Genomic DNA, 13,293 nt, shown 5'->3' on the forward strand with positions numbered 1-13,293 from the left:
TTAATGGAATGATATACGATTAGAGCGATCTAATTTAGTTTTAGAAAGTGTAAAACTCTATAATATAAATGTATTAGAACCTCTCGTGTAAGTCTTCCAACCCAAATTAAAACACAAACAAATATTCGAAACCTAAATTTCTTGGGTGTGAATGATATGGCTCACAATACAAATTCGGGATAGAAAGTTCAAGAGTAAACTAACACTCCATTTATTTTGCAAAAATGAACGATTTTAAAAATATTCTCTAAAGATAACGACTTACATCACTACAAATAATTGGTCAATGAATAATATTTTCATCATAAATAATAATTTATTTCCAAACATTTTTGTAAACGATGAAAACATTTTTTATTTATTCATTTTTGTACACATTACAAGTGATCATATTTATGAAAATATCTTTCAAATCATTAATTTTTCGCAAATAAAACACACTCTAATTTTGAAAGCAAACATTAATGAGGCTTTGGGGGGGGGGATCCTTTCTTTCATCTTCACATTACTTATTTTGTGAATAGTACACAAATTTCAATTGAGCTATCAATATTAACAGATATTAACAGTTTAAATTTAGTTTTAAGTACTCAGTAAATAATGTCATATGAAAGTTTTCCTATGCATCGTCCACCATATCAGTAAAGTACATGAAGTTGTATGGACAATCTTCCAATGGGATGGCAAATTATGTATGAAAAATCATGCACCTCTGATTGGTCAGCTTAACGACAAATCATAGACAACAAAGAGTAATTATAGGATTGCTTGTGTTGATTTAATAGGAGAACTGAAGGGCGAAAAAGAACAAGAAAGCATAAAATTTTGCATCCGCGGGGCCTTATTATAATCAGCTGACAAAGCTTGCCTGTTTTTGGGCCAGCCCATGAAGAGCCCACGTTTCCTTCATCCTCCGTAAGCTGGGCCACGTGCAAGATTGAAGATGCAAAGAATTTAAAGACTTTGGACCTGAGCAAGTCCTTAAACTGCTCCACCCTGAATCGCCCAAGATCCTGCAGTTAGCCTAGCCCCCATTTATAGGGGTTTAACCGGGATTACGGGATAACGTCCCGTTGGGTATCCCCGCCAACTCCCTACAGGAAATGGACCACCTTCCGGATCCGTGAAGCGCTCTCCCAAGATAATGAATGAAAGGTCAGGCGGCCTTCACGTGAGTGGGCTGCCCCAAAAAGAACAAGAAAGTATAAAATTTTGCATCCGCGGGGCCTTATTATAATCAGCTGACAAAGCTTGCCTGTTTTTGGGCCAGCCCATGACGAGCCCACGTTTCCTTCATCCTCCGTAAGTTGGGCCACGTGCAAGATTGAAGATGCAAAGAATTTAAAGACTTAAACTGTAAAAAAGATGAGGAAGTTTTAAGGACTCCAGAGTGAAAACCTCATGCTTTTAAGCATTGCACTTGTATCTTGTGACTTGAACTTATTAAGTCCTGTTGGATTAATTTTTAATTTCGATAAACTTACATCGTTAAGCTCCAACGTGAAATTGACAATATATGTGAAAGATATGTAAGTACTAAAAATAATTCATGCATGTTGCATGTGTAATAGAGAAAAAAAGGCGAAGTCAAGAAAAATGACAATTTTAGAATATCAATGACCGTTAATAACCAATGATAATTGATAGGTGATTATATTATGGGAGAAGAGAAGCACATTTTCGATTACATATCTACCGCATCATACATGACAATTGTCCCACCGAGCCTATGTAATAGCCATTAATACTTCAATCGCAATAGAGATTAGATGACAGTAATCGCTAGTGTAAACAACATTGCAAGTAATAGAACAAGTGATGTGAATTTTACATGCAATTTAGTTGAAGTCGAATCATATTAAACCATGATCACTCCAAAAAGATCGAGATCTATAGTACTTTACATATGTAGGGAACATATTGCCGTTCGTCGAAATCAGTTCACAGACTCAAAATCGTGTCAAGACCCAGGAAATTGCAACAAGTAAATTCGGCACTTTGTTTCTAAATTTTCCACGTGCAAGCTTGCTAAAGTAATATGCACGCGAGTTGTGTGTTTCTTTGGAGTTGCATGTTCGGGGTCTCAGATGGACCAATCCCATCAATCGATGGGAACCACTTGACGAGAACAAGGAATCGAGAACAATGGCTCTGTCGAAAGGGGAAAGAAAAGGATGGGCTAGCGGAAGCGCGCCGAGAGAATATGCCGAGGAGATGTGCGCTCCGGACATCCTCAGATTCCTCGAGTCGGTTTGACCTTACTGCTCAAAGACGCACTCCCACGTAATCCCTCCCCCAACCATTTCTTGCAGACTCCGTCGCACATGCACGCTTTCCCTCTCTCTCTCTCTCTCTCTCTCTCTCCATTTCTTCCTCGTCAAGATTCTCGACGCCGGCTTCGGTCGCCGCCGCCGTTCGATTGGCCTGCCCAATCTCGCCCCCACCGTTTCGAGAATCTTGCGGCGGCCGGAGCTCTGAATTCGTGGCGGTTCGCGTCGGCCGCCGGCGGAAACCCTAGTGCTCTGCTCCGCGGCTGAGGGAAGCTTGCGATCGAAGTAAGCCCTTTCTCTCTCTTTCTCTCTCTATACCCCGCGTGCGTCGATCGTTTGCTCGCGTAGCTAGAATCGAGCGCGTGACGTGAAGTGGGTTGCGTGTTGCCGCGCTTGCTGATCGATTGGTGCTGGTGTTTCCGGTTGTTGTGCGGAAGGAGCTGGAATCGGCGGCGAGGGGCGAACTGAGGATCGCGAATATGGGGTCCGAGAGGCAGTCCATGGGTCTGCTGGGCACGCTGAGGATGAGGACTATCCTGACGCACACGTATCCCTACCCTCACGAGCATTCGAGGCACGCCGTGATCGCCGTGGTCGTCGGCTGCCTGTTCTTCATCTCGTCGGACAATATGCACACTCTCATCGAGAAGCTGGACAAAAACATCAAGTGGTGGTCCATGTATGCTTGCTTGCTGGGTTTCTTCTATTTCTTTTCTTCGCCGTTCATCGGGAAGACCATCAAGCCCAGTTATTCGAATTTTAGCCGATGGTGAGCACTCTGTTCCGTCCTGAGCCTAAAGGATTTTTTTTTTTTTTTCTTGGGGCTGTGGAATGGGGGTTGCTTTGTATTCTTCCGAGTGCGTTGGCGGTCGTTTTAACTGTCTCGGGGAATAACGCTTGCTTTCCATAGGTACATTGCGTGGATTTTAGTGGCGGCTCTGTATCATCTTCCCAGTTTTCAGTCAATGGGAGTGGATTTGAGGATGAATTTGTCTTTATTTTTGACTATTTACGTCTCCTCTATTATATTCCTCACTGTCTTCCATATACTATTCCTTGGTCTCTGGTACATTGGACTTGTATCTCGTGTGGCTGGAAGAAGGCCAGAGCTCTGGACCATAATACAGAATTGTGCGGTTAGTTCTGAGGATCTATTTCTTCTAAGATTATATAGCATTTGCCTATTCTTGTCTTTTTAATATAATGCATTTTTATGTTATGTATAGGTTCTAAGCATTGCCTGCTGTGTATTTTATAGTCACTGTGGCAACCGTGCTATTTTGAAGCAAAGGCCGTTTGAGCGAAAAAGTTCTGGCTGGTTCTCTCTTTGGAAGAAAGAAGAAAGGAACACATGGATCGCGAAATTCCTTCGGATTCATGAGTTTAAGGACCAGATTTGCTCATCTTGGTTTGCACCAGTTGGGTCTGCTAATGATTATCCACTCTTGTCGAAGTGGGTCATATATGGGGAGGTATAGAATGAAGGCTTCTTATATTGATCATATGTCATGTGCTGACTTATTTTTTATGACTTTTGACATCGATAATTCATCATACATCAACTTACTTGTTATTAATATCTCGTTTTAGTCTGTTGCAGGGCGCGGGCTCTTCTGACGAAATTTCTCCTTTATACTCGTTATGGGCAACCTTTGTAGGCCTTTACATTACCAATTATGTTATAGAGAGGTCAACAGGGTGAGTGGCATTTTGTTAGTTTTTTGAATAATTAATAGGACTTTGCCCCCTTGCTGTGGATACAGTGTTGTGATGGATAAATTGTTCATACCCTTGTTCTAGTGCAATAGTTTGCACTTTAGTTGTTTTGATTAGCCAATTAAAAGCCATACAGTAGGCTGAATGCGGCAGATGATTCTACTATGTAATAGAGTTCTTCTTTATGGTAATGCAGTTGAGAATTAGGCAGTGGAAAAGTAGAGTGGTCTTGTGCTAACAGATGCCCTTGTATCTTTTTAGCCCAACTTTTGCCTGTCACTATAATCTTCTTCACCATGTTGTGGTGATTTCAACTCAATCTGTTCGAATGTTATAACAAGCAGGTGGGCTCTCACTCACCCTTTATCAGTTGAAGAATTTGAAAAGTTGAAGAAAAAGCAAATGAAACCAAACTTCTTGGGGATGGTTCCCTGGTATTCTGGGTATGCTGTTTCCCTCTTCTTTTTCCTTTTCTTTCCCTTTTTCTTTTCTTTTTTTATTTTGGGGGGGGATCTTGCAGTATTTTTTACTTATACAGTTCTTGTTGTGTACTGCAGAACTTCAGCTGATCTTTTTAAGACAATGTTTGATCTCCTAGTGTCAGTAACAGTCTTTCTTGGCCGCTTTGATATGCGCATGATGCAGGTGAAGTTCCATTGTCTAAACTTTTTGTGATGAATTTATGTGTCTCTCTTGTAAATCTCCCTCTTAATTTCCATGTTACATCTCTCTCTATCTGTCTATCAATGTCTCCAAGAAGATAGTTGACCTGAGAAATAATTTTAGGGATTTTCCTTCACATTCTTTCCTCGTTGGATCCTAACAAAAGGAACATTATGAAACTTATGCATTAATAACACAGCATCAGATCATGCTACTGACAGCATCAAATTATGCTTAGGTGGTTGTATCATGTACTTATTTTTGTTGTCCAACTTAGGCACTTGTTTTTAAGCTCCCTCTGGAAAAAAAAAGAAGAAAAGATTTTTAAATTGTTTGAAGTTTAGATGAGTATTTTGTGCTGGCAATCGATCTATAGTTGCTATTTGCGAACTGTGATTGTCAATGTTTCTTTTCAATCATTTATTTGCAAATTCTGTCTTTTTATCAGATCTTGTTGTCAATATAGCACAAACAAAATCATTGTTTAAGTACAAAACCATGTGTATATAGTTAACACAGTGGCTGCATTGTTTCATCTTTCTAATTCATCAGGCAGCAATGAACAAGGTTGAAGATGGAGTTGAGCAGGATTTTTTCTATGATCACTTCAGTGAAAAAGATGATTTTTGGTTTGATTTCATGGCTGATACTGGTGATGGTGGGAATTCTTCTTACAGCATTGCACGGCTACTGGCTCAGCCTTCACTTAATGTGACAACCAGTGATTCTATGCTTTCCTTACCACGCGGGAACTTGCTTCTTATTGGGGGTGATCTTGCGTAAGTCAATCACATGTTTTTCTATTCTACAACATGACAATTTGCATCAGTTTAAGTAATTCTCTTGCTCTTGTTATATTCCATCTCTTGCATGAACCAGAGCAGGTAGAGTAGCACAATTTAATGATTGGCAGTTCTTGAATAGTATTAGACTGTCAGTCATAGAAATGGAATGTGTTATAAACCACTTTAAGTCTAATCTATTTAGTGGGTTAATGGTCATGGTAATTAGTTCTTGCCTATTGAATTTCAAATTTAAATTGGTTAGTTCGTTTTGTAAGTTTGACCCTGCGCTGAACTTTGCCTTGCTTCTACTCTCTCAATTGTTAAGCAGAATTTTCTCTTTCAGCTAGTGATGGACTGGACTGATGTTTCTTCAGTCTTAATTATATGAAACAGTACCAAACTTTTTTTGGTCGGTTAAACATTGCATTTGAGCCTATTCTGGTCTGTTTTATATGTTGTTCTGCTTGTTCTGCATCTACTTTTGTGGCGGAGCATTTCAATTGGCTTAACTTGCCTTTATTGTACCATTAGGCTTTTAGATATATGTTGTGTTCATTGAGTTTGAAACTCTCATTGGCCACTCCAGGTATGTGACTTGATTACCTTATGGTTGGTTTATTTTGACTAATGAAAAGTTGAAGCAAATTATTACTTTCCCGCCAAAATTTTAATTAGTTGTTAAATTTTAAGACATTATGAAAAATATACTATGTGTCAACATTTACTATGTTGTGAAAATTTCAAGTGGTTAAGATTAAAAAACAAGTCAAAGACTGTGCACACACATCATTTGAAAAAAAAAAACGCAAAAAGTAAAAATAAAGCCACTCTGGACACATGTTATTTCATCCCCATGAAGCAGCCAGCACATGCTCTATTTTTGGAGAGTAATTGCATCTTGAGTGAGGTAGTCAAGCTCACTTTGGTTACTGACATCGTCATAAAATGGGATTCTAAGATTAAATCATAACATTTTACGTACTTAAACAACTAGGTAGAAGTTCGAGTCTTATACTCCAAACTATCAATTTAAACGATAGGAGACATTAAATGGTTCCATGCTCTCAATGTCATACAAATATTCTGAAATCAATTATATTAAAAAAGTCGCTTAATATATAAGCATGGTTTACAGTTTTAGATAGTTTTAGTCTAATCTGCAGGCTAAAATGTATAGATTTATTAAACTTGAAGTTTTCGGATTTTCAGTAAGGTAACAAGTACTATGACGCTGGACCAATGGGATTAGCTCATTTATGAGTAACAATCATTGATGCCTATTTCTGCTGGAGTGTCACTTATCACTGTCAAAGTCTCTCCATGTTGATGTAGTGGATGGTTGGTGTAGTCATGTATGAAGTTGTTGAGCAAAGACATCGAGACAGAGAAAGAAGAAGACACTTTTTTGATTTTTTGTTCCCCCTGAAAATTATCATTTGCAGTAAACCAGTAGTGGATCTCTCTTCAATTTAAAAAGAAAAAAAAAAAAAAATCCCATCAAGCATTAGCAAAGTGTGTTGTCAACCACAATGATCTTGAGGGTTTTTGTCAATACTTAAAATGGACGGGTCTGCACTTTATGGGCTCCAAACCCAATTATGTTTTATATCATCTGCCAATATTGTAAGTTCAGGCTAGTCTACTTTTACTTGTTTTCTTTATTTCGGTTATGTTGAATATTACATTTTTTATTTGATCACATTTGTTGCTGAGTATGCAAGGAAGTGTCAGCTGGTTTGATTTTAAATTAAGCACGGCGAACAGAGAATTAGGCATCATTTGCTTGTATAAGTGCATCGATTTCTAGAAATGTTCATTCTTGCTTAAACAAAGTATTATGCTTCTTTTGCAGATATCCAAATCCATCTGCATTTACTTATGAAAAGAGGTTCTTTCGTCCTTTTGAGTGTGCTCTTCAGCCTCCACCTTGGTACAAACTAGAACAGATTGCTGTGAACAAGCCTGAAATTCCAACTGGGATTTCTGAGCTAAAGCAATATGATGGGCCCCAGGCTTTCCTAATTCCTGGAAATCACGGTCAGTTTTGGTTTCCATTGTGACCCTTGCTTAAGTTTTTTGTTTGGCTCTCTGACAACACCTTGTATCATTTTGAAACTTGAAACTAATATCATTGCATTGTGCTCTCCCATGTCCTTAGTTGTTTTTGTTATTAGAAGTTTCTAAAATCTGGTGCTTTGAAGATGTAATGGTTACCTCATTAAATTTTGTTTATGCGGTTTTACAGATTGGTTTGATGGACTTCATACTTTCATGAGGTACATATGTCATAAGAGTTGGCTAGGTGGGTGGTTGATGCCTCAGAAAAAGAGTTATTTTGCTTTGCAACTCCCCAAAAATTGGTGGGTATTTGGCCTTGATCTGGCACTCCATGGCGATATTGATGTGTACCAATTTAAATTCTTCTCAGAGCTGGTAAAGAAGAAGGTACTTCCTTAATTTTCTTTGCAATTTTTTGACAATCTTTGTTAGGAAAACAATCAGATAAGGGAAATGCTTGAGTTGAGGGATCCTGTATGGGACATGTAGCTGGTAGTTTGTATCACTCTTGAGGATATTCCTCTGGATTGTATAGCATCTTTCTGCCTTTTGAGTCGCCATTTTAGATATTTTCCAGCAGCTTATTTGCTATTGTCGTGCGGTCTGATATGTTGTTGAGTTGTTTACAGTTGGACATATATTTTTCTGTTAGTAACTTGCTGAGAGAGGATCATGGTCTTTTATTTCTATTTTCATCAGAAGTCTTTTGAAGAACTGCACATTTATCTATCCTTTGTTAAGTTATTAGCTTGTGATATACTCCTGTTGGGGCCAATAATTCCAGCCTCTGAATGACAACTTTAGTGCTATAATTCAAAATATTCCCCAAGAGAGCTTATCGATATTAATCTTTGCTAATGGCCTCGGTGTTGATGTTAGTCCTGCTTTAAATTTTTTTCAGATCTGATTTAGGTCCGAGTGAGAAGTCCTCTATCAATGCCCTCAGTGTCCTAGGATAAAGTCTGTTTGGCCCTGGCATTTTGCTCTTTTACTACCATGTATGTGGCTTAATTTGGAGTTTGAACATTTGCTCTTGTATGAATAGGAATCATTAACTAGTGATCTTATGATTTCTTATCTGTGTCACAGCTAATCTGTGCATAAGGAGAATGGTGTGCTTTGAAACATGATAATGCTAATTGTATCTTCAGCTGAATCTAATCTTATAGATTATCGGAATTTGTTTCATATCCTTTACTACTGCTAGCAACTTACATTTCCACAATTGATTATGGTGTTTTTCTTTTCATGTTTCTGGTACCTCTACATACACGTCTTAATCACTATAGCACAAAGTGGAACATTTTATAGGGACTAAAGCTAGTCAAAAACCTCTACATCATAACACGATATCTACAGCTGTCTCTTGTTACAGTGAGTTGAGTATCTAATTCCACATCTAATGCAGGTTGGGGATGAGGATTCAGTGATCATACTTACGCATGAACCTAACTGGCTTCTTGATTGGTATTGGAATGATGTTTCTGGGAAGAATTTCTCTCATTTGATATGTGATCATTTGAAGGGGAGATGTAAACTTCGAATTGCTGGGGACTTGCATCATTATATGCGTCACTCTTGTGTACCTTCAGATAAGCCAGTTTATGTGCAACATCTACTTGTGAATGGTTGTGGTGGGGCATTTTTACATCCAACCCATGTATTTGGGAACTTTAAGGAATATTGTGGAGCTACTTATGAGACCAAGGCTTCTTATCCATCTTTTGAAGATTCTAGCAGGGTATATGACAAGACGATTTCTAGCTTCTTTGATCAATTAGTTTTGAACTCTAGTGCAAAATCTTACTTTTATCTGGTTGCTTTGCAGATTGCTTTGGGGAATATCTTGAAATTTCGGAAGAAAAACTGGCAATTTGATATTATCGGTGGTATCATCTACTTTGTTCTGGTTTTTTCTATGTTACCCCAAGTGAGTATGCCTTTTAGCTGAACGTGATTTTTGCATTCAGATTCTTGGTAGACGGGTATCATGTCACGTAGCACTTCGCAGTTAGCATATCATTTATTTATTAATCCAATCCGTTAGAAGCAGGGTGTTTTCATTTTACTCAACTCTTCATTGTGAATTCCTTTTTAAGCAGTCAAGGTTCCAAGGAGATAATATAAGTTCCAAAGATAACTCAAACAAATAGCATGGAGCCTACTTATCCTGCTCCTTATTTATTATTATGTTAATATGTTTGAGTAGTTGGCTAATCCTTGGGCTTCCTTTGCAGTGTGAGCTCAATCACATGTTACAAGGTGATTCCGTTTCTGGCCATTTGAAGAGCTTTTTTGTCACCGTGTGGGTTGCTTTCAAGTACTTGCTGGAACATTCTTATGTATCTCTAGCAGGTGCTTTGCTACTGCTAATTGTATCTGTCACATTTGTACCATCGAAAGTTTCGCGGAAGAAACGAGTGATGATTGGTGTACTTCATGTTTCTGCACACTTGACTGCCGCACTAATTCTTATGCTACTTATGGAATTGGGCATAGAGACCTGCATCAGGCATAAACTTTTGGCGACTTCAGGTCTGTCTTTATACATTCTGATGTGTGTGTATTTTTTTTTTCACTCAAGATGTTGACTTTGCATGAATCAGTGGATGTTTTAATTGATCCTCTGCTTTGACATAATGGAGAAGTGAGCGCGTCTCCAGTGGAAAACTGATGTTCAATTGATGATATAATTTCGTTAATTGTCCTCTTGTAGCACATCTACGCTGCGTCTACTCTTAAACTAAGACACTGCAATTTTCTTGTGCTTGTGTGCCATGTCCTCGTGTTGGATAAGTAAGCATTCACATAAGTGTCTTGAGGTGCTGACCTAGATTTTTGTCTTAGGTTATCACACATTGTACCAGTGGTACCGAACTGTAGAGAGCGAGCACTTTCCAGATCCAACAGGCCTTCGATCTCGTATAGAACAATGGACATTGGGTCTATATCCTGCTTGCATCAAATATCTCATGTCTGCCTTTGATGTCCCAGAGGTTTATGTCCTTTAAATTTATTCATAGTGCTGTTTTTAGATATGGGTATCTCATATGACATTTTTTCTACAATGTGACTATCTTTGGATTGACTTGCTAGGTCATGGCCGTATCAAGGACAAACATTTGCCGGAGGGGAATGGAATCATTGTCACGTGGCGGTGCTGCGATATATTATGCTTCTGTGTTTCTCTATTTCTGGGTCTTTTCCACTCCCGTTGTCTCTCTAGTTTTTGGAAGCTACTTATACATTTGCATTAACTGGCTTCATTTACACTTTGACGAGGCCTTCTCCTCACTTCGAATTGCTAATTACAAGGGATTTACACGATTCCACATAAACAGTGGAGGTGATCTTGAAGTCTATACCCTAGTAGTTGATAAGGTAACCAGTCAGAACTATCTGATGCTTTACTTACATGGACAGTGTGCTCCCTAGTATTATGAAATACCATTTGCTTATTCTTTACTCCGTCATTGATATTTTAAGCAATATGATTTCCTTGTGAACATTTTTTCAGAAAGCCTATTCTTCATCAGAGTATATTTTAAAATTGAAGCAGCACTATTTGCAGGATGTCTTGAATATTCACTATTGTTTGTTTATTTGTTTATATATTGCACTATTGTTAAACTACATACACCATTGTCTAGAATCAAACACTGGCAGAAAATTTTGATGCGTTTCTGTGTTAATGGCTTCCCTACCAGTATCTCTGTTATTAATTTGAAGCATTTTAGTATATCAAGGACAAGGTGCTTCATGGAAGGGAAAAATCAGCATTATAGAAAAGATCTAAGAGTTTGACTTAGCGCATTGTGTTGTGGAGTGGTCTTATGTTGTACTGGGTTCTTAGATATGAAATATTTGCTTCTATGTGGATTCAGCATTGTGGCTTGTTAAATATATCTGGAAGAGTTTTGACTTAAGTGCATTGTCTTGGGAACTGGTCAATACGTAGGTGTCGTGAGATATACATCACTTGTTTAGTCAGATTCAGTGATAAGGTCCCTTAAATATATGTCGCTCCCTTTTGAATGCTAAAAAAAATTAAGAGCAGATATGATTACCTGTATGCCTCATAAAAGTGGGATATAATTTGGGTTTCTGCGGTGAAACCTTAGACTGGCAGCATGTGTTAGTAATAATGACTCCTGAGCATTATCTGTAAGAACATTTGTGTTCTACAATTCATTATTTCCCTGTTGCTACTAGGCTTTTGAAATTAGTGGGATGGTAGGTGGTTGTAAGACAAACTTGCATTAAGAACGATAAAAGACTACTGAAATGCAGAGTTGATTGTGGATTTTTGATTGGTAAAGAAAATATAATAATATAATAGTAGAATGATACCAGATATATGTATCCAAAGGTCATCGAAACTCTGTATGACCTTGACTTGTAATGGAGAATTTCCATATTTCAAAAGTCTATCTGAACACAGTTTTACCCAATTCAAAGTGTCTTTTCTTTGGTCCAAACATTAAATGCATCATTTCTTTCCAGATTTTATGATGCTTTCCTGCTTAACAGTGTAACTGTTACCAACAATGGTGATTCACCTTGTAATGCAGGTTCCAAAGGAATGGAAGCTGGATCCTGATTGGGATGAAGAACCAAAACAGCCAGAGCAGTTAAGCCACCTTAGGAGGTTTCCTAGTAAGTGGAGTTCCGCAGCTCCCTTACAAGACCCAGTAAAAACAGTAAGAATTGTTGACCACTTTGTAATAAATCGGATGGTGAAGACTCAATCAGAAGCCAGTAATGGGTTGGTGAATTGCTTATGATCATCACTCGGTTGGGTATAAAATTCCAATACCTTGTCATTCACGAGGCAAAAGCAAGGGATTTGGTCTTATGCAGGAAATGTGTGGGATCTGTATGTCTCATAGCATGTGGATTTTGCCAGTAGTGTTTGAGTTGTTTCAACTCTGGCATCTGCTCTCCACATTTTCAGTTGTCCTGGCATGAGAGAGGACATGATCGAGGCTGGCCTAGCATGAGATGAGATCAAGAGAGTGAATCTTGAATTGATTACATGATTCCTTGATCGAATTAAAATCAGTGATGGATGTTTGCCGCTTTGCTTCTGACACTGGATGAGATTATGAGGTACTCATTTAGGTGACACTTGAAACAGCAAAGGTGACTTCAACCTTTTAGGTACTCATTTAGTTCTTTACTAGAAGTAGATTCTGGTAAAATTGTACATAAGAATGTTTACACTTGTAATTCCTTTGGTAGAGATGGGCTAGTTGAAGGTTCACCCCTGCTGTTAGCTCACTACTGCAATCTGTAAAGAAAATATCAAACCATAATTCTGTAATTGGTCTTTATATGGGATGGTGCTGCGATGTAATATTTGATCAAGGAATGATATCAATGTACCATTGGATTCTGCTTAAATGACGAGTAGCTTCTTTTGCTGGTCTTGCTTTCAAGTAGTTCAATTTGTTTTCCTGCAGAAAAAGGCAGAGAAAGCTATTCAATGCTTTAAATTTAGCTGTTAAGATTGGAATAAGACATGATCACATTTAAATGATGCTTTGATTGCTGGAAGGATAAAGAGAGACATTGAAGAAGGAAAGAGTGAAAAAATTGAGGAGGACAACTAATATAGAGGTAAAATAGAGCTTAGAGTGAATCATACTGGCATAAATTATTGATTGGTGGGCTTTCAAATGGTCTTTTCTTTTTTGAATTGAAGCTCAGAAATACTTTGGTGAATTAGACTTCCATGTAAATATCCAGTACTCCAATTTTTGCAGCTGGAAATTGTATGTGAGAATCTGAAGGTAATTGAT

The 13,293-nt window shown here is 38.1% G+C and overlaps 1 protein-coding gene across 1 annotated transcript; it reads left to right on the forward strand.

Moving 5' to 3' along the window:
* Positions 1-2,140: 2,140 nt before the first annotated feature.
* Positions 2,141-12,921, forward strand: LOC104433212. Its single transcript, XM_039306622.1, is given in 16 exon segments — positions 2,141-2,555; positions 2,708-3,039; positions 3,181-3,406; positions 3,497-3,775; positions 3,871-3,968; positions 4,331-4,429; positions 4,544-4,631; positions 5,202-5,428; positions 7,287-7,471; positions 7,680-7,879; positions 8,901-9,233; positions 9,321-9,422; positions 9,730-10,027; positions 10,340-10,488; positions 10,589-10,873; positions 12,064-12,921. Coding segments are annotated over 15 exon segments (3,072 nt in total). The 5' UTR covers positions 2,141-2,555; positions 2,708-2,749; the 3' UTR covers positions 12,277-12,921.
* The last annotated feature ends 372 nt before the right edge of the window (positions 12,922-13,293 follow it).

Source organism: Eucalyptus grandis, chromosome 2, assembly GCF_016545825.1.
Source record: "Eucalyptus grandis isolate ANBG69807.140 chromosome 2, ASM1654582v1, whole genome shotgun sequence".
Taxonomy (NCBI): Eukaryota; Viridiplantae; Streptophyta; class Magnoliopsida; order Myrtales; family Myrtaceae; genus Eucalyptus; species Eucalyptus grandis.